General features: G+C 45.3%; 1 protein-coding gene across 1 annotated transcript; it reads right to left on the bottom strand.

Moving 5' to 3' along the window:
- Positions 1 to 1,719: 1,719 nt before the first annotated feature.
- On the bottom strand, positions 1,720 to 20,032 carry LOC132473140 (interferon-induced protein 44-like). The gene is made up of 8 exons (XM_060073132.1): positions 19,801 to 20,032; positions 19,686 to 19,706; positions 19,569 to 19,602; positions 9,010 to 9,205; positions 8,726 to 8,872; positions 3,598 to 3,769; positions 3,378 to 3,478; positions 1,720 to 2,630 (listed from the first exon to the last, which is right to left on the bottom strand). Exons 1-8 carry the CDS (start codon positions 19,835 to 19,837, stop codon positions 2,454 to 2,456), a joined length of 885 nt encoding a protein of 294 aa, XP_059929115.1. The 5' UTR covers positions 19,838 to 20,032; the 3' UTR covers positions 1,720 to 2,453.
- Positions 20,033 to 20,389: the final 357 nt, after the last annotated feature.

The raw sequence follows: 20,389 nt of genomic DNA, 5'->3' as shown, positions 1-20,389 counted from the left end.
TCATTGGTTTGCGAATGACCACAAAGATGCTCCCATAGGCAGATTGCTGCATGGCATTCACCACTTATTCAAATTGAAGAGGTTGAAGCAGTCTTCCTTGTGGTCACTTGCCATAACACTGTCATGTGTTTTATGAAAACACCATCAGTAACATTTAAATTGAGTTGATGTGGACGGCTCTTTTTTTTTGTCCGATTTCTTCAGTGTTCAGTGCCTGTTTGTGAGATATGCATTGTTTGAAAGATAAGCCTTTGATTTTGTTTAATTTTAATATGCCTTTCATCAACAGTGGTTTGGGGTTTTATAACAACAATTAAAGTGCTTAACTACTGGTGAACGATGTTGCAGAACATATATGGTTTGTGTTGATTACATGTAAAAGGGAATAACCAATTACAAATTATATGGTAAGAACCTGGTAATACCATGGAAACAAACAAGGCTTCCTTTTACAGTACAGTTTCAGCTTACTTACTGGGTAAATTGGTGTGTTTTACTTGGTAACGTCGCAGAACGTACATGGTTCAAGTTTGTGTTGACTGCATGGAAAAGGGAATGTATTACAAATTATATGGTAAGAACCTGGTAATACCATGGAAAAAAACAAGGCTTCCTTTTACAGTACAGTTTCAGCTTAATTACTGGGTAAATTGTCGTGTTTTACTTGGTAACGTCGCAGAACGTACATGGTACATGTTTGTGTTGACTGCATGGACAATGGAATGTATATTTTATAAATTATATGGTAAGAACCTGGTAATACCAAAAGGCTTCCTTTTACAGTACAGTTTCAGCTTACTTACCTGGTAAATTGTCGTGTTTTACTTGGTAACGTCGCAGAACGTGCTTGGTACAAGTTTGTGTTGACTGCATGGACAATGGAATATATTATAAATTATATGGTAAGAACCTGGTAATACCATGGAAACAAACGAGGCTTCCTTTTACAGTAGTTTCAGCTTACTTACTGGGTAAATTGTCGTGTTTTACTTGGTAACGTCGCAGAACATACATGGTACATGTTTGTGTTGACTGCATGGATAATGGAATATATCTATTATAAATTATATGGTAAGAACCTGGTAATACCATGGAAACAAACGGCTTCGTACCCAGTATTTAAGAAGATGTAGCATGACACTAGAGGAAAACTTCCTGCAGAGGTTGTTACCAGGTAAGTAATTCAATAGTGTTAAATCGAATAAACCCTTTCTAAATGGGTGTAGCTATGAATAATAACCAAGAAAAAGTATTTTATTGGAAAGCACTATGCTAACACTATGCTTCTAGATAGTACATCATTAAATTTGGGCTGTTACCAACATAAACCTTGGATAATAGGTGTTCATAAGAATTGGTTGCCTAATTTCCTAGGAAGTACACAATATCGGAGTTATTACCAACCTAAAACAGTTACAACTACACGCTACTTGGTTGAGTTGATGGGTAATAGTGGAGGTTTTACTTAGTACTTCAGCTGTAATTCCTCTGTATTTACCTTTTTATTGCCAGTGGTAATTACACAGTAATACACTATAATTTACCGGATAATTCCTCTGTATTTACCTTCTTATTACCAGTGGTAATTACCCAGTAATACACTATGATTTACCATGTATTTACCGGGTAACTACCTCTGTATTTACCTTCTTATTACCAGTGGCAATTACCCAGTAATACACTATGATTTACCCCTAGTAATTAGGGGACTGTAAAAGGAAGGGTTACCTTTTGTTTTTTGGCAGATTACCGGCAGAATGTTTTTTTTTGCTTAACACCAACAACTGTACAGGAGTGTGTAATACTGCACGTCGTAGAATCTGTACTTAAAAATAAATGAATAAATAAATAAAAATAATAGCAATAATTATATTATTTTCATTATATCAGTATTTTTAAGAAAAAATAAACAAGGCTTTAAGTCTCTCCCTTGTCATCCCCTTTTCTTCAAGTATAACATGAATTGAGTTATCTTCTTCCGTTGTCTGCCATATTGCTCTACTATCAATATATTATATATATAACATGCAAAAATAACATGTTCTACAGCTTCTTTATCTTGGCATTCTATGCATGATCCATAACCCCTTCCTACTATTTGTAAGGTTGCATTCAAATCTGTATGTCCTAATCTTAGTCTGGTGTAAACCACTTTTTCCCTTCTGCTTAAGCTTGTTGAATTAACCCTTTTCCCTGTCACATTCATCGTTACTTTATGCTAGTGTCTAGCATTAAGTTTATTTAAACACACCCACACACGTGAAACACATGACCCACCAACATGAACACCTCGTTGGCGGTGGTGGTGTTCGCAAACTCCCCTCACCGAGGTTCCCTCTACATCATTTACCACACTCAGGAGACGCTACACACCAATTAGCGACAGTCAGAACCTTCCCAGGATCCTTTGCGGCACTCGGAACGTCCACGATCGCCACAATACATCAAGCAGGCTAACGAACAAATTCTGTGCCCTTATTTATGTGGTCGTTTCCGATTTGAATAATTTGTCTCAGTGCTTTTAGGATCAGCACATCAATGTCACTATTCAAGTCGTGTTCTTCGTGGTAATTCTTCACAGGAAAGATGTCAGTTAAAGGAATTCCCAGCTTACTTTGGAGCTCCTCCATCTGAAAAAAGTAGCAGTTTTAACTAATGATGTGTGACCTTTAAGATTTTTTTAAATTAATAATAAAACACAGAAACAATAAATAAATTATTCAACATCAGTCACATTTGTTGTCCAAATAGAGCATGGAAAGTAGTTCTTTCCAAATGGGATCAATGTCCAAAAAATGTTTTTGTATTTCCATTCCAATATCTAGCGGCATATTAGTAATACAAGAAAATTCACGGAATCATGTTCACAGAAACATATCAACAGCATGTGAAGGCTGTTCACACAAAGTAACATCATGTGAAAGACAGCTGATGTTAACAGCATGTAGAAAAAGTGCCAACCATATAGGACCTCCCATCCACACATAGGACCTCCCATCCACACATAGGACCTCCCATCCACACATAGGACCTACCTTCCAAGCATAGGACCTACCATCCACACATAGGACCTACCATCCACACATAGGACCTACCATCCACACATAGGACCTACCATCCACACATAGGAACTACCATCCACACATAGGACCTCCCATCCACACATAGGACCTCCCATCCACACATAGGACCTACCATCTGAACAAAGGACCTACCATCTGAACAAAGGACCTCCCATCCACACATAGGACCTACGATCTGTATATAGGAGCTACCGACCTATGCCTACCATCTTAACAAAGGTGCTACCATCCTATCATCCACACATAGGACCTACCGACCAAAGATATGACCTAGCATCCACACATAGGACCTACCATCTTCTTGATGTGCTTGCTTTTGTAGACATTTTTTATACTTTTTTTAACGATTGGACAAGCTTCATCAATTTTTGTCAGAATGGCCATCTGTGGAATGTCTTAACACAGACAGAACAGAAACATAGGTCAATATTAGCTTTGTTCTCAAAACTAGCAACACTAACTATGCCTCAAACAAAACCCTGTTACACACATGGAGGAACTCCCCTATTCTCACCATAGTCTCTGGCAGCTGTTCTGATGATTTGCATCTTGTTCAGGGTATCATCCTTCAGAAAAGGCACAGCATTGGCAGAAACAACACAGACCAGTATGTCTGCCATGTCATTTCTATCAGGGTTCTCGTTATAGCCTTCATCGGACGGATGCAATGCAGATGCAGCATTGAACTGAAATTTGATGCAAAATAAACAGTTGATTGATGGTCATATTTCATGCACTATGACTATCCCACTCAGAAAGGTTTTCACATACCGATGATGGACAGGCATGATGGATTCTCTGAACCAATCACAGAAGTGATGCCCTGAAATTTTGTGGGAGAGGTCTAACGTCTAGATTGTGTTGGTTTCAAGAATTCCAGCCAGCCTTATTTTCATGGGATAATAATAATGCATATCATATTCCATTGCTGACAAGTCGACACCAACTACCACACGCTGACCCGGAAGCCCAAAATAATCTTCATTTAGTTACCATGGAGACTCATTACAGCATGTAACAAGAATCCTGCACACGTTGTGGCATCCCGCCCCTGAAGCCTCGGCCTGAACGGTCCAGAGGGACCGTGAAGGACGGGGGATACCACCCCCACCCACCAGCCGGCGACGGAGAGCACCTGGACCTTCCCCCCAATCAGCGGGATGGGGGACACCTGGCGGCTGGGAGGAGGAAGGCCCGGAGCCATTATAAGAGAGGCTACAGACCAGAAGCAGGGAGGAGGCAGAGACACGCATTGACTGCAGAGGCTTGAGGCTCACGGAGACCCAAGCGCACCCTTGTCTGTGATCATTGAAATAAACGCCGAAGTCGGCTTAAACTAACCGTTGCCACGTGTAGTAACTCTGAATCCCGGCACATTCTCCAAGCCGGATACCACATATGGTGGAGAATGCAGGCAACCTGAGCGTTCCCACTACTACTACCCCACCATGCAGAACCCGTTCAGCTCCTGAACGCCAGACCCGCCCCAGCCCCATGGCGCGCCGAGACCCGCCAAGCCCCGAGGGGACCCCCCATCGGCAACCCGGCTCCAGGCTTCACCCCACTGGGCGGAGTACCGGAGAACCGGGAGGTGCGGCGCTGCTTTGGGTGCGGCCAGCCCGGCCACATCGCTCGCTATTGCCCGAGGGGACGGGATGTGTCGATGCCGTCCCGGGGGCGGACCACACGTGCATGTTGGCGACCTGCTGGACGCAGGGAACGTCTGGTAGTCCGACCATCCCGGCGCGGGTGATGAACCAGGACAGGCAGGCCCTCTTGGACACCGGCAGTGCGGTTACCCTCCTTCGCCCCGACCTGGCGGGTGGGAAGGCAGGGGAACCGATGGAGGTGGCCTGCGTCCACGGGGACACCCGGACATACCCCACGTGCCACGTGGTTGTCCGCACCACACACGGTGTGTTCACGATCCGGGCGGGGATTGTCCCCCACCTACCGGTCCCCGTGTTAATCGGGAGGGACTGCCCGATCTTCCATCGGTTGTGGGACCCGACGCGGGAGCTCCGGAGCTGGAGAGGCCCTCCCCGCAGAGGGGCGCGGGGGGTTCGGCAGGCGTACGGGGCCACCCGGCGTCCATCGTCCCCGGGAGAGCTGACGGCGGAGGACGAGGGATCCGAGGGGAACGGACCTTCCCCACCGGGGACCCCGGGGCGCACGGCGAGAAGACCCGTCCGGAGCGAGACACCGGAACCTACCCCCGACACCCCGGAGACCCTCACAGCCTCCGAGCAACCAGACCCACCGGAAGACCCAGAGAGCTCCCCCCTCACTGAGTTCTCGGACTTCTTACCAGAGGTGGGGGAAGGCTCGTCCCGACCCGGCCAGTTCGCCACCGCTCAGCTCCAGGATGAGGCCCTCAAGCACGCCTGGAGCCACGTCCTGGTTCACGACGGGCAGGCCCGAGACTCGGTGAGTCACACACCACATCCGCACTTCAGCACCAGGGGGGGTCTGTTGTATCGAGTAGCCTCCGGGGAGGGGGGAGTGAGGGAACAGCTAGTGGTGCCCCGTTCCTACATTAGTAAGGTGCTTTTTATGGCCCACACCCACCTCCTGGGGGCCCACCTGGGCATGGACAAGACCCGGGAGCAGGTCCTAGCCAGGTTCTATTGGCCGGGAGTTAAGCGGGATGTTCAGCGCCACTGCCAGGGGTGCCCCGAGTGCCAGCGGGTAGCCCCCCGGTCCACCGCTAGACACCCCCTCATTCCCATGCCCATCATTGAGACCCCCTACGACCGTTTGGCCTTAGACATCGTGGGGCCCCTTCCCAAGACCAGCCGGGGCCACCGCTATATCCTGGTGCTAGTTGACTACGCCACCCGGTACCCCGAGGCCCTTCCCCTGCGCGCCGCCACTGCCAAGGCAGTCGCCTGTGAACTTATGCTCCTCTTCAGCCGGGTAGGGATAGCAAAGGAGGTGCTCACTGATCAGGGGTCGTGCTTCATGTCACGGGTGATGAAGGAGGTCCTCAGGCTCCTGCAGGTGAAGCAGCTCCGGATCTCGGTTTACCACCCCCAGACGGACGGCCTGGTCGAGCGTTTCAACAAGACACTAAAGCAGATGCTCAAGAAGACATGCAAGCCGACGGGAAGAACTGGGACCAACTACTACCCCACGTACTGTTCGCGGTACGGGAGGTCCCCCAGGCGTCCACCGGGTTCTCCCCCTTCGAGCTGCTGTACGGGCGGAGGCCCCGCGGGATCCTGAACATCGCAAAGGAGGCCTGGGAGAGCCAGCCGTCCCCCCACCGCACCACTGTGGATCACGTGGAGCAGGTACGTGACCACATGGGCCGGGTGTGGCCCATCGTCCGGGGGCACCTCCAGCGAGCGCAGCAGGCCCAGGCGAGGGTCTATAACCGAGGAGCCCAGCTGAGGACCTTTCAGCCAGGGGATCTGGTCCTGGTCCCCACGGCGGAGTGCCGGTTCCTGGCCAAGTGGCAGGGACCCTACGAGGTGGTGGAACGCGTGGGGGAGGTGAACTACCGGGTCCGCCAGCCAGGGAGGCGGAAGCCGACACAGCTATACCACATTAATATTCTGAAGCAGTGGAGGGAGGGGGAGCAGACACCCGCCGACCCCGCTCCCTTGTCCCTGGCGGCCCGGCAGGAGATCCCTGAGGTCCCGGTGGGGGAGGACCTCAGCCCGGCCCAGAGGCACGACCTGGACAAGATCATCCTACAGCATGGGGACGTGTTCTCCGACCTGCCGGGGAGGACTGCAGTCACACACCACGACATCCGGACGGCGCCAGGCATAAGGGTAAGGGTTCCGCCCTACAGGATCCCAGAGGCCCGGAGGGAGGCCATACGGACCGAGGTGCGCCGAATGCTGCAGCTCGGGGTGATAGAGGAGTCACGCAGCGCCTGGTGCAGCCCGGTGGTCCTGGTGCCCAAGCCAGATGGTACCTTTAGGTTTACGACTTCAGGCGGCTGAACGAGGCGTCGGAGTTCGACGCCTACCCCATGCCCCGGGTCGACGAACTAATCGAGCGCCTGGGCCCGGCGCGGTACCTGTCGACCCTGGACCTGACCAAGGGGTACTGGCAGGTGCCGTTGACCCGAGCGGCCCGGGAAAAGACGGCGTTCTCCACCCCGGGGGGACTTTACCAGTACACCGTCCTCCCTTTCGGGGTACACGGCGCCCCGGCCACCTTCCAGCGGATGATGGACCAGCTCCTGAGGCCCCACCAGGATTACGCGGCGGCCTACATTGATGACATCATCATTTACAGCCCCAGCTGGGATATCCACGTCCGCCAGCTAAGGGCCGTGCTGGGAGAGCTACGGAAGGCGGGCCTCACCGCTAACCCGGCCAAATGTCGCCTCGGGAGAGAGGAGACGACGTACCTGGGGTACCGGGTCGGGAGGGGGACAGTGCGGCCGCAGGAAGGCAAGGTAGCCGCCATACGGGCCTGGCCTCAGCCCAGCACCAAGAAGCAGGTAAAGGCGATCTTGGGGCTGGTGGGCTACTATCAGCGCTTCATTCCCGGGTACGCCACGCTGGCCAGCCCCATGAACGACCTGACCCGTAAGGCCTTGCCAGACCGGGTCACCTGGTCGGAGGCGGCGGACCAGGCTTTCAAGACGCTCCGGGAGGCCCTGTGCTCTGAACCTGTACTAATCACCCCTGACTTTAATCTCCCCGTGATTGTGCACACAGACGCCTCGGAGGTGGGACTCGGGGGGGTCTTGTCCCAGGTCCGGGCCGTAGAGGAGCACCCCATAACCTACGTCAGCCGGAAGCTCCTCCCCAATGAGCGCAACTACTCCACCGTGGAGAAGGAGGCCCTGGCCATCAAATGGTGCCTGGAGAAGATGCGCTACTACCTCCTGGGGAGGGAGTTCACTTTGGTCACCGACCACGCCCCCCTGAAGTGGATGGCGGGGGCCAAGAATACGAACGCCCGGGTGACACGGTGGTTCCTGGCTCTCCAGGATTTCCGGTTCCGGGTGGACCACCGACCGGGCCGAGAGCATGCCAACGCCGACGCCCTGTCACGTCGGGATGCCTGCCTGGGAGGGTTCCCCAGAGACCAGGGGCTTGAGCAAACGGGGGGGGAGTGTGGCATCCCGCCCCTGAAGCCTCGGCCTGAACGGTCCAGAGGGACCGTGAAGGACGGGGGATACCACCCCCACCCACCAGCCGGCGACGGAGAGCACCTGGACCTTCCCCCCAATCAGCGGGATGGGGGACACCTGGCGGCTGGGAGGAGGAAGGCCCGGAGCCACTATAAGAGAGGCTACAGACCAGAAGCAGGGAGGAGGCAGAGACACACATTGACTGCAGAGGCTTGAGGCTCACGGAGACCCAAGCGCACCCTTGTCTGTGATCATTGAAATAAACTGTGATCATTGTAGTAACTCTGAATCCCGGCACATTCTCCAAGCCGGATACCACAACGTGCACTCAGGATTCCTTTTTGATGACGTCATACACAGTCCCTCCACTAAAAACATCCCCACTCCATAACTCCTGTGAAGCTCTTATTTTGACCCTGCTCATCCAGATTGAAATATTTGGTTTTGAAAATGAAAACGCTAAAGATGTCCTTACCTGCTTCTTGAAACACGGCCCAGATCTATGAAGACTGAAGAAATATATACATAGACCAAAACATTATACCTTGTAACCCTCTTTCAGGTGTCCTTGCATGGCGTGTTTGATGTCCTCCTCACAGACTCCTCTGATGCCTTCCAAGCCCATGGCGTCGTTGAAGACGAACGAGTGATATCGGCCTGCCTTGCCTTTTTGGATTTGATGTGTTTTGTACTATTAAAAGAGTGCAATTTTATTTCAGTATTTCCCATATTAGATGATGATATTGATAAAACTGTGTCTACAAAGAGTATTGTATACACAGTTATACAAAACTCTTCGTAGATAAAGAGTTGCCAGGAACAATATACCTTGACAGTGAAGGTGTCCCCACTGCTCGAGGCTGCTGCAGGACGGCTTATCCTGTTCTGACAAACACTGTCAACAGAATTAATGAAACTGGATTTTCCACTTCCAGACGGGCCATAGAGCAGAATCCGAAGGTGCTTTTTGGTGCCCTCTTCGAGGCTGAACGAATTCAGCCACTTGACTTCCTCTTCTCTATCGCTGTTTAAAAATATATATATTTGCACAGAACCAAATTAATATTTGTTTTCAATGCGTTACATATTCAAGATGCAAAGTGTAGAATCAAGTGGCGTTTAGCAGAACGGCAGAAATGTTGAGTTTTCAAAGCTTTTTTGTGTTTTCAAAGCCTTTGAATGAGCCTTTATATATAATTAGAGACCTGGCTGTTTCCCAATGTGAAGGCTGCAGCATTGCTAGGACGCGTCCTTGCTAGTCGCATCCTATGGAGATGAGACTAGAGTGCTAGCTCGAGTGCTTCCTAGCGTTTGTAACGTTCAGACTTTGGAACGACTTGCTAGTGTGGAAGCGCTTCCGCTTTTTAATACTGCGTTTACGCTCGTAAATACATGTGCGCTTATGAAGAAAACATGGCAGCAATCAAGTTGATCGATATTTATTTGACTTTTGTCTGTTATGAATGCGGTCATGTCTCCTTCGCATGGAGCCTCTTTGAGCAAGTCACAAAAGCTTTGTTGCGGTTGCTCGATCTTTATTTAAAAAAAAAAATCCATTCAATTTTTATACAACTAAGTGAAATTGTCTGAGAACTTAATTCATGCATCACATTTACAGCATGGTTGATTACTATTGTGCAGTGGGGAAAAAGACAAAGAAAGCTATGATAAACATGCATTTATTTGGATATATTATTGAACTGATCTGATTCATTCATATATACCGACAATCTACCAGTGCTTTGAACACATAAGTATATTATATAAAATACAGTTATATACGTTCATTACAAATTACAAACATTGCAAATGATCGGTGGTGCATTTATTTGACAACATGTTTGTGGGTCACCCTTAGGTGCACAAAAGCCTCCGTTTGCTGGGCTGACCCTAAAAAAAAAGATTAAACACAAACATAAATAGGTATACATAAATAATGTTATCTTGTGAGCGAGTAAATTTACATTGTTGACAGTGGTGTTTAACACCATAGCTACGTCCATGCAAAATATAGCAACGTATCATTAAGTTGCAAAAACGTTTGAAAAGTGGCACAGGTTTTAAGCTTGATTATTTGCATTACAGTTTTTTCCTATCGTTTTAGGCAATTTACCTAAACCATGTTCACATTCCCTAAACACTTCACACAGTGAGCATACCAGTAGACCATGTGAATCAAACTGTGGTTACTTGCCCCTATGCTAAGATACAAATGATGGCAATGACGCCTTCTTCCAAATTTCATGGATACCTGCCCCAGTCAATGTTCACTACCGGCAAAACGCTGTGGAACTACAGCATATTTTACCAATGTTTAGATACTCTGTTCAAAACAGTGAACTTTCTGTTCAAAACCTAACTTATCAGTAATTTAGATCACTGTAGATGGAAAGATGCTGCATTTGGACAGACAAATGAAGTTACATGTTTGAATAAGAAAAAATATTTAGTTTATAGTTTATTTATTTTATTTTACAGTAATTTAGATTTTTTTCCCCCCTGTGCACCATAGTTCTTGGTGAATTGGCATGGAATTACTTTTTTTTACGTAAAAGCAACACTACATACAATGATCTGTACAAAACACAGGATAAGTTTTGCAATGCAAAACACCTGGTGGTCATTATTTGACTTTGTAATGTATTTTCTGTTTTGTGTAACACTTGCACTGTGACAAAATCTCCAAAAAGTAAAGCACAGTGAAAAAAACTGTTGTGTTTGTGATTTGTTTCTGGATCATATATTACGTACTTACTGTATGTAATTTGCATTACAAAAACTGAAAATTGTTATTCTCAGTTTCTCATAAAACACTTACAGTATTTACTGTATTTACAATTACAGTACATTTACCACACTCAATTGTGACATCTTTTGTGGGAGGTAAACCGACATATGAACACTGTCAGCAGATACTTGGCTTGGATTGTCATACTGTAATATTACAAACTTTATTACTGTAGTCCAAAGAAGTGTTTGTCTGTGTTTTTTCTCTTTTTTTCAATGCAACACTACAGGAAATCTATGCCAAACTGGAGGACACAGCAACATTTTATATATGCAATTGGCAATGCTTCAAGATGTTAGTGTTTTTTAGGTCATAGTGTTCTGAGAGGAAACATGTGTTAAGTTATGGCAGCATTGTTTGTGGTGTGGTTGTTGTAGTGCATTTTGCACCAAAGGTTAACAGATATGCAGAGGTGTGTGTCTCTAAAGCCCACTGTGTTAAGTGATAAGGAAAAGTGACCATAGTATGGGTACCTGACCGAAAACGATAGGAAAAAACTGTAACATGATGAATCTATAGGGCCCTATTTTAACGGTCTGAAACGCAAGTGGAAAGCGCAAAGCGCAAGTAGCTTTGTGGGCGGTTCTACGGCGCTATCGCTATTTTACAGGCGGATAAATGACACTTGCGTCGCGGCGCAAGTGTCAAAAGGGTTGGTCTGAAGCAGCCTAATTACCCGTAGGTGTGGTTTGGGCGTAACGTCCAACAAACCAATGAGAGTGCCAGCTCCCATCCCCTTTAAGAGCCATGAGCGCATTTGAATCGGACGAGTTGATATTTTGACAGCGCGTCTGCAGTCTCCGATGAGACAGATGCACATGAATTTCAAACTGCAAATGGCTCAGTTTATTGCCAAATAATATGGCCTAATTCACACATGGAATAAGGGGTTTTCTTCCACAACTTCAGAAATAGTCCTCAAATAAATTTCGCCAAAGAAAACGTAAATAATATAACATATGATATGCGGTAACTGATCTATTTAATGAAATACGCAATACATTATAAACATAGATTCTTATCAGTATTGTATGCTATCCTAATATGCATGTGTCTCCGCGGTAATAGACATTGCCATTGATTGTATTATGCGTTACGTGTTTAGTTTGCGTGTGTTTAAACAGAGCACACACGCGCACCCGCATTCATTCATTCTTTTTAACACTCACTCGCGGTAAAACAATGTTTTTCGCGATCAAATACTCATCAATCCTAAAAGTTATGGGCATGTAGGCCTATACGATGTCTGTGTCAAGAAAATATGTGTTTGCTGTACGGTGTTTGCAGATGCATTGATTTAAAAGTAAAACTTATTACCGCTGCATCAGCTGTTCTTTCCCAAATAATTTACCAAGAATGTGCGGCTAGGTAGATGAGAGAAGCAAAGTGTATGCGCGAGGTGCACAAGCAATCCGTATGCATCGCATGCGCATGTAGGCTATGCATCCGCCCTTAAAATAGCATCTGAACAACGCGCCACTGACTTTAAACCAGGTATTTCCTGGTCAGTAGCGCAATGGTATTCAGCAACGGCAAAATAGCGTTTGCGCCAGAACACGCCTCCTCCTTCCGCCGAACCGCCCCTTGGGGCGCATGATCAATCCCTAATTTACCGGCGAGTGGCGCTGGTGGGAAAAGAACGCTCTGCGCCAGTTGTAAACTAGCAACGACACATGCGCCAGTGACTAAGTCACTTGCGCCGGATGCAAGATAGGGCCCATAGTGTTTAAATGTGGTCGATGGTGTTTGGATGTGGTCGATAGTGTTTAAATGTGGTCGATAGGGTTTACATGTTTAAATGTGGTCGATAGTGTTTAATTGTGGTCGATAGTGTTTAATTGTGGTCGATAGGGTTTACATGTTTAAATGTGGTCGATAGTGTTTATATATGGTCGATAGGGTTTACATGTGGTCGATAGGGTTTACATGTGGTCCATAGTGTTTAAATGTGGTCCATAGTGTTTAAATGTGGGCGATAGTGTTTAAATGTGGGCGATAGTGTTTATATGTGGTCGATAGGGTTTACGTGTGGTCCACAGTGTTTAAATGTGGGTGATAGTGTTTAAATGTGGGCGATAGTGTTTACATGTGGTCGATAGGGTTTACATGTGGTCCATAGTGTTTAAATATGGTCGATAGTGTTTAAATGTGGTCGATAGTGTTTACATGTGGTCGATATTGTTTAAATGTGATCGACAGTGTTTAAATATGGTCGATAGTGTTTAAATATGTTCTTTTCCCTCACTCTCCACCTCATCCCTAACTCTCCACCTCAAGCTGGTGTGTAGTGAGCGTTCTGGTACCGATTGGCTGCCGTGCATCACCCAAGTGGGTGCTACATATTGGTGGTGGTTAGTGAGGTCCCCCCTTCACTTTAGGCGTCTTTGAGTGTTATTAATTATTATTATTCTTCATGTTTAACCTCTGTTTTCCTTTTATTCCTAGTCTGTTTTACATAGTTTTGAATGATGACTATATGCTCTGTAAGGTGACCTTGGGTGTCTTGAAAGGCGCCTCTAAATTAAATGTATTATTATTATTATTATTATAAAAACCAATACGGCACAAAATATTTCTGAACATTTTCATATAACTTCACTTACATTTGAACGTGTACTGCTTTCCCTCTGCCATTTTTATATCCTGTGCAGCGTGTGAACGCAGTGGATTGTGAGTAGTTTTGGCTCGTCTAGGATGCAGCGATGCATCCTTGAAAAATCTCGGAATTCCAGAGCCCGTCTACGAAGAGCCTGGGCACTTCCTATACGCCCCATTGTACCGATCTTGGTTGTAGTTCCATTAGACATCCACTGGGAGTGATCGCGGGCGAGTCCAGATTGAATGGGAGTCTATGGGCCTAGACGGCTTCAATATAGATTGTAGTTCAAAAGTCAAATGTCTGAGTACTTATGTCCTTTTGATTTCTTACAGTTTGGGCCCTTGTTGGCCGTACACGCTAGCATTCTGCTAATGAATGCTGATTGGTCAGGGACGGACTTGCGACTGATTACGACCAGAGACCCCTCTTGATGGCATCTGAAGCTGAAGCACATCGGAGGCTTTCCGTCTAAGTTAATTTTGCGTACTGTATTTATATTTTCCTGCAGACACTTTTATTTTTAATAGTTATGTATGGTGAAAGAACATGGGTATAAATGGAATTTCTTCCATTTCTTGTGTTCAATGTGTTATATACATGGTAGGTACGGTATGACCACCTTAAATAATACAGTCAATGTCCCGCTCAATATCATTTCATCTGTCATTGTCTATTTTTCTAAAATAAAGATAGTTTAAAAAAGAAATGCCTCGTAAATGTGCAATGATAAACTGCAGTAACAGTGGAAACGGATTGTCTGTTTTTTCGTTTCCCAAGGACAGAAAAAGGTAACGTTCTCGCTTGCTCCTGTATGAATGGTCCTAGGCTACCTGAGGCTGCACCTGGTAAGGAAAGTTGCGCTGGAGCCCGGGTAAAATCGCACATGGCTTATTCAAGTTGCGCGCTAGACATTCTCTAAAGTGTCGAGACTCAAGCACTTAACTTACCTTAACCGATTGTTCCATACAAATTGTTAGTTAACGATTTAACAACTTCAACATCTGCTATTACAGTCGTTATTTTTTCGTAGGACTTGGGCTAATGACCTTGCACAGAGGGAATACCATCTACCACTTGTCATTGATTTCTATGCATTCAGTGATCTTTACAGATGGGTTTGTTTTAAGCCATTGAATATAATTGCTCTGCCCTGCAACACATTATAAGCTACACATGTTTGTTAAATGAGAAATATGGTCTGGGTCACATTGAAACAGTAACAGTTGTATAACAGTAATTATACAACGGGGGACCTAATTAATTATACAAACATTATACCAACATTACAACAGGCCAGTTTATTCAAACATCACACTAACAAGAACACAATAGGAACAGCAACTAATAGTAAATAATAAAAAAAAAAAAGAGAAATGATTTAACAACACTGAACAGAGGCAGAGAAAAAGGACAGAGGAAGAAGAATAGTCCTTTTTCACAGCATCAAGGTCCAACTGTAGAGATCAAGAAAGGAAGCGGCATGAGGAGGAGTACAACAGAACACTGCTCTCTAGGAGATTGTTTACTGATGTAAACTAAGTTGATGCAGTGTTAAAATGATGACTCTAATCCAGGTTTCTATTTCAGGAGAAAGAAATAGCTCATAATCGTTACTAAAAAAAAAGCTTTATCATCGGCACTAGTGAGGATTAAAAAAAAACACTCTCTGTAAGTAACATACATATGTAAGACATTTGCGCATTTCTTTTTTTTACATTAGCTCACTAAACTCTGTAACTATTGTATCAAGCAAAAAAATGCCTTACCTCCAACAGCTGGAGTTATCGTTGCGGGGAAATGCGGAAGTGCTTAAAGGAGCATTTCACCGGTGGAGGCATGAATATGTATTGAAATTGGGTCCTATGTGTAGTCGAATAATAAAATAAAATTCTAATTTGGTGCCGTCTTGACCGAGAAAAGGCAGAAAGTGACTTTTTGGCGCTTGTGGATTGAAGACGACAACTCCCACCATGCACCACGATGCACAGCTTCGCTGGCGGCCACTCCCGCTGATCATCTCCGCCTATCGGACACCTCCTTGTTCCATCTACTAATGGAACAAATCAGCGTGGAGCTTGACCCGACGTCACTGGCAGAGAGTAGTGACGCTTGCACAGAAGCATACGGCCGACATCTTTCTTTATTCTGGGTGGAAATAGTAACATAGTTACGCCATTAAATGCGTTTATGTAAACATTTTTAGCGAGAAATGTGCATTTTACTTTCATAATGTTCGCTCGTTGAATGTGAAGGATGTTTGGTTTGATAGTTATGACGAAGAGGGAACGCTCCATTCACTTGCATGGACAGCGTCTCTGGTTGCTAAGCAACCTCAACGTCTTGGCGGACTATCTGCTGATCAACACTACGAATGCTGGAAACACACCAGACACACCATGTGAAGTTATTTAACCCGATTATTGTTATCTATATCCGAGATTATTTAATCTAACCCGATCTAAACTCTATCATGCACCCAAACACGGCGGCGTTTGGGTTTCCTACCTCAGACTCCTAAATCCAGCGCAGCCACAGGCGCGTTGGCGCGTTGAACCATTTTTGTGACACACAATGATCAAGCGTCAAGTTAGGCACGTTACACGCGTTTGGTGTGGCCGTAGGTTTCACCCAAAAAATTGGCTTTGTGTGGACGGGGCCAAGAAGGCGAACACACGTCACCAAGACGGGGAGACAGCGCCAGGCGACTTACGCCACTATCTGCCAATGGATCGTGGATGCCTGGGCTGATATAACAGTCTCAACTGTGGTCCAAGCTTTCACGAAGGCAGGAATAATCACTGAACTGCCAGGCAACAGCAGCAACACTGACTCGGATAATGACGAGAGGGATCCGGGCATGTTGGATGCCGTCCTCGCCCAACTGTTCAATTCGGACACACAAGAATTCGAGGGATTCGTAGACGGCGAATGAACTGAAAAAGTGAGCTTATTGTTAAGAGATATTGATATTGATCAGATATTGATGAGATATTGTTAATATGCACATTAACGTTTGAACATCGTTACCATGGGAGTGACCGGAGTTGTCAGAACGCTTAATAAAGTTTGACTTTATCTGACTGTTTTGTTGACATTCCCTTTAGCACAGCTCGGTCTAGTCGATGCATAACGCAACCCCATTCAAACGTTTGACTGCAGTATCTTCTATTCTATGCGCCTTATAATCCGGTGCGCCCTATATATGAAAACAGTTCTAAAATAGGCCATTCATTAAAGGTGCGCTTTATAATCCGGTGTGCCTTATAGTGCGGAAAATACGGTAGTCCTCGTTTGTATTTCTTTCGAAATGGTGAACTTTTGCATGGTGCCATCTTCTATGTCAGATCCAGTACCCTCCGCCATTGTACTTCAGTTTTATCAACAGCCTCTGTTATCTTAGCTTCAGACGCTGTGGATGTTAGTTTCTGCTGGTGAAGTCCCACCCACTGGCACTGCTCTAATAGGTCTGTAGCGTCAGTGGGGCCCACCCCCTAGAGGGGGATGGGACTAGTGTTTGTAGTCTTACGAGAATCCTCCCCTCTTACACTTCCTATTTTCTTGTACGCAAAAATCGTCATATTGCGTCATCTAAAACAGGAAGTGTTGGAGATCGATATGGATCTCTCCAGTGTCTCCAGAAAATAAGGGAATGATGCTAGACCATTCAAAAATATGCGGGGGGTTCTAAAAATACAAAGCTTATGTGAAATGGGTGAAGTTGCCCTTTAAGAAACTGCCGTAAAGCAGTACCTCTGACAGTATGACAATGTGTGACGGCATCGCATGTTTTTAACGCCTTTTTAGAATAGATACGTGACCTTAAAAAATGCAATATTCAGCTGAGTTCATTATCTTAGCCCCTCCTTTTGAACGCAACTTTCAAATTACTTGACAAAAAATTACATCGTGAGAAAAGTGGATTCTGAGGATAAAACTCCATAGGCTCCAATTCATTCCGGACTCGCCTGCGAGCGCCCCGCGTGGACAGAGATTATTACTGCAACCAGTCCAGAAAACCGGAACTAACCAGCGAGTGCCCATTCTCCTCATATTAGACATTCTCTGGGAATTCTCAAAAACAAAGGATGCGAAAATGGCGCGGCTTTCGAAAGACCTCACCATTGGAACAGTGCTTGTCGGCGTTCAATGACGTAGCGTCCTTAAAAGGGCGGCCGTTGAGCATGCTTCCTTGACATTGGGAAACAGCCAGGGGTCCCCTTCAGGGAGCTACCATAGCCATATTTCTACAGTAGCCCAGAACAGACAAACTGCTCTAGAACTGATTAATCAACAGCTGCACAGACGGATGTCCACACACACACCATGGCGCTATATCCACAGGTGCATCTCAATACATTTTTAAAATTGTGGAAAAGTTAATTAATTTCAATGATTACATTTAAAGAGTGAAACTGATATATTTCATAGATTCATTGCATCCAAAGTGAAATATTTCAAGTCTTTAATTGAAATAATCTTGAAGAATATTCGTTAAAGCTCATAAAAAACAAAAACTCAGTTACTTTTAATATTGTAAAAAGTTTAATATTGTAGACTATGTGTAACACTCTTATCAACTAATTACCTCAAAACACCTGCAAAGGTTCCTGAGTATTTTTATGGATCAGTAGGCTTCACAACATAGGGGAAGATTGCTGTCCTGACAGTTGTGCAGAAGACAGTCATTGACACCCTCCACAAGGAGGCTAAGCCTCAAAAGGTCATCGCTAAAGAAGCTGGCTGTTCACAGAGAGCTGTATCCAAGCATATTTATAAAAAGTTGAGCGGAACGAGAAAGTGGGGTAGAAAAAGGTGCATAAGAAACAGGGAGAACCGCAGCCTGTAGAGGATTGTCAAGCAAAGGCGATTCAACAATGTGTGGGAGCTTCACGATGAGTGAAGTGAGGCAGGAGTCAGTGCATCAAGAGCCGACACACACAGAAATATCCAGGACTGGGCTTCTACAACGTCACATCCCTTGTATCAAGCCACTCCTGACCCAGAGACAACGTCAGAAGCATCTTACTTAGGCTAAGAGAACTGGTCTGTCGCTCATTTAATTTGGAAATAAATGTCCCAGACAGAGTCTGGAGGAAGAATGCATCCAAGTTGCTTGAAGTCCAGTGTGAAGTTTTCAGTCAGTGATGATTTGGGGAGCCACGTCATTTTCTGGTGTTCCACCTTGCTTTATCAAGTCCAAAGTCAACGCAGCTGCCCACCAGGACGTTAGAGCAGTTAATGCTCCCTTCTGCTGATTAGCTTTATGGAGATGCTGATTTGATTTTCCAGCAGTCTCCACTGTCAAAGTACCTATCCCTGGTTTAATGACCATAGGATTACTGGGCTTGATTGGCCAGCAGACTCGCCTGATTTGAACCTCATAAAAAATGTATATCTGGGGTATTATCAAGAGGAAGATGAGACCCGAGACCCGACAATGCAGATTTGCTGAAGGCTGCTATCGAAACCACCAAAGCTCCATAACACCTCGGCAGGGCCACAGGCTGATCGACTCCGTGCCACATTGATGAAGTCATTCATGCAAAAGGAGCCTCAACCAAGATCTGAGCACACATACAAGAACATACCTTTCACAAGGCCGACATTTCCGAATTAAAAATGTATTTCTTACTGGTCTTATGTGATATTCTAATTAACATAATATAAATATAATATATGAAAGAATATAACAATTATAATATATGATTTTCACTTTTTTTCAAATGAATTAACTATTCCACAATATTCTAGTTCATTGAGATGCACCTGTAAGTGTCCTAGAGGCTTCACCCTCTCTCGGACATGGACCGCTGGTCAGACGGAGCTCCACACATCCACACATTGTGATGCTATAGTAAGTTTTTACAAAAGCATATACTTCAAGTTGCCCGAGAAGTTTGACTCGGCTCCTCATACAGCCAATTAAGATAACTTTATGAATAAATGAAGAATCAGCCATTGTTAAGATAACCTTGTTAAGTGTTGAGAAATACCACTTACCCCCAATTAATGTTGATCCAAGCATTTTTAAGAGCTGTGGGATATCGATGTCTGGCATTAGAATGTTGTTCAGCACAACTGAAGAGTCTTTAAAATTGTAAAAAATATTTAACTTACGTGCTGATTTCTTGCAAGTTTCTTAATTTTTATACAACAACAGAAAAAATATATATCAGAGACCAAACAGGTTATAATATACATTGAAATTTGGTTCAGAAATTTGATTAATTACCTGAAGCGTCACAGAACTTCTCAATGAAATTCCACATGTTTGATGCCAAACCCTGAATCAACCGCACTGAGCTCCTTTATAGACCAGCAATTTACTTAATAAACATAAACCATAAACAGGTGCGGCAGGAAGGAGGGGGCTTGTTTTCGTCTCGTGATTGGGTCCAATGGGTCCAACAGTGACTCTCGTTTCCATGGTTTCCCCCGCCGTTCCCTCCGCACCGCCGTAGTATCGCCGGGTCCCGTGTTCCAGCCCTTCACCGCCTCAAGCCATTGGTTAAAAACCGTCCAACTTCATTAGGTAGACGTTCATTCATTTTGTAGTCACACATCCAACGACTGGAAGTTGAAATAAATAGTTAAACACTGCAAAACACAATAACCTGCAAGTAAAACCAAAGACAATAAAAAGCTTTAACACAATGCATGCAATCTGTAATTTTTAATTTAAGCACTGCTATAATGATCAACACTTTTTATTGATTGCACTACTGTTAGATGTTAAACTGCATTTTGTTGTACTGGTTGTCCTTACGTGCAATGACAATCAAGATAAATCTAATCTAATCTAATCTCTAGCAGCAGGAACA

This window comes from Gadus macrocephalus, chromosome 2 (assembly GCF_031168955.1).
Source record: "Gadus macrocephalus chromosome 2, ASM3116895v1".
NCBI lineage: Eukaryota > Metazoa > Chordata > Actinopteri > Gadiformes > Gadidae > Gadus > Gadus macrocephalus.
The sequence above is the reverse complement of the archived record's forward strand: the minus strand, read 5'-3'. Positions and strand labels throughout refer to the sequence as shown.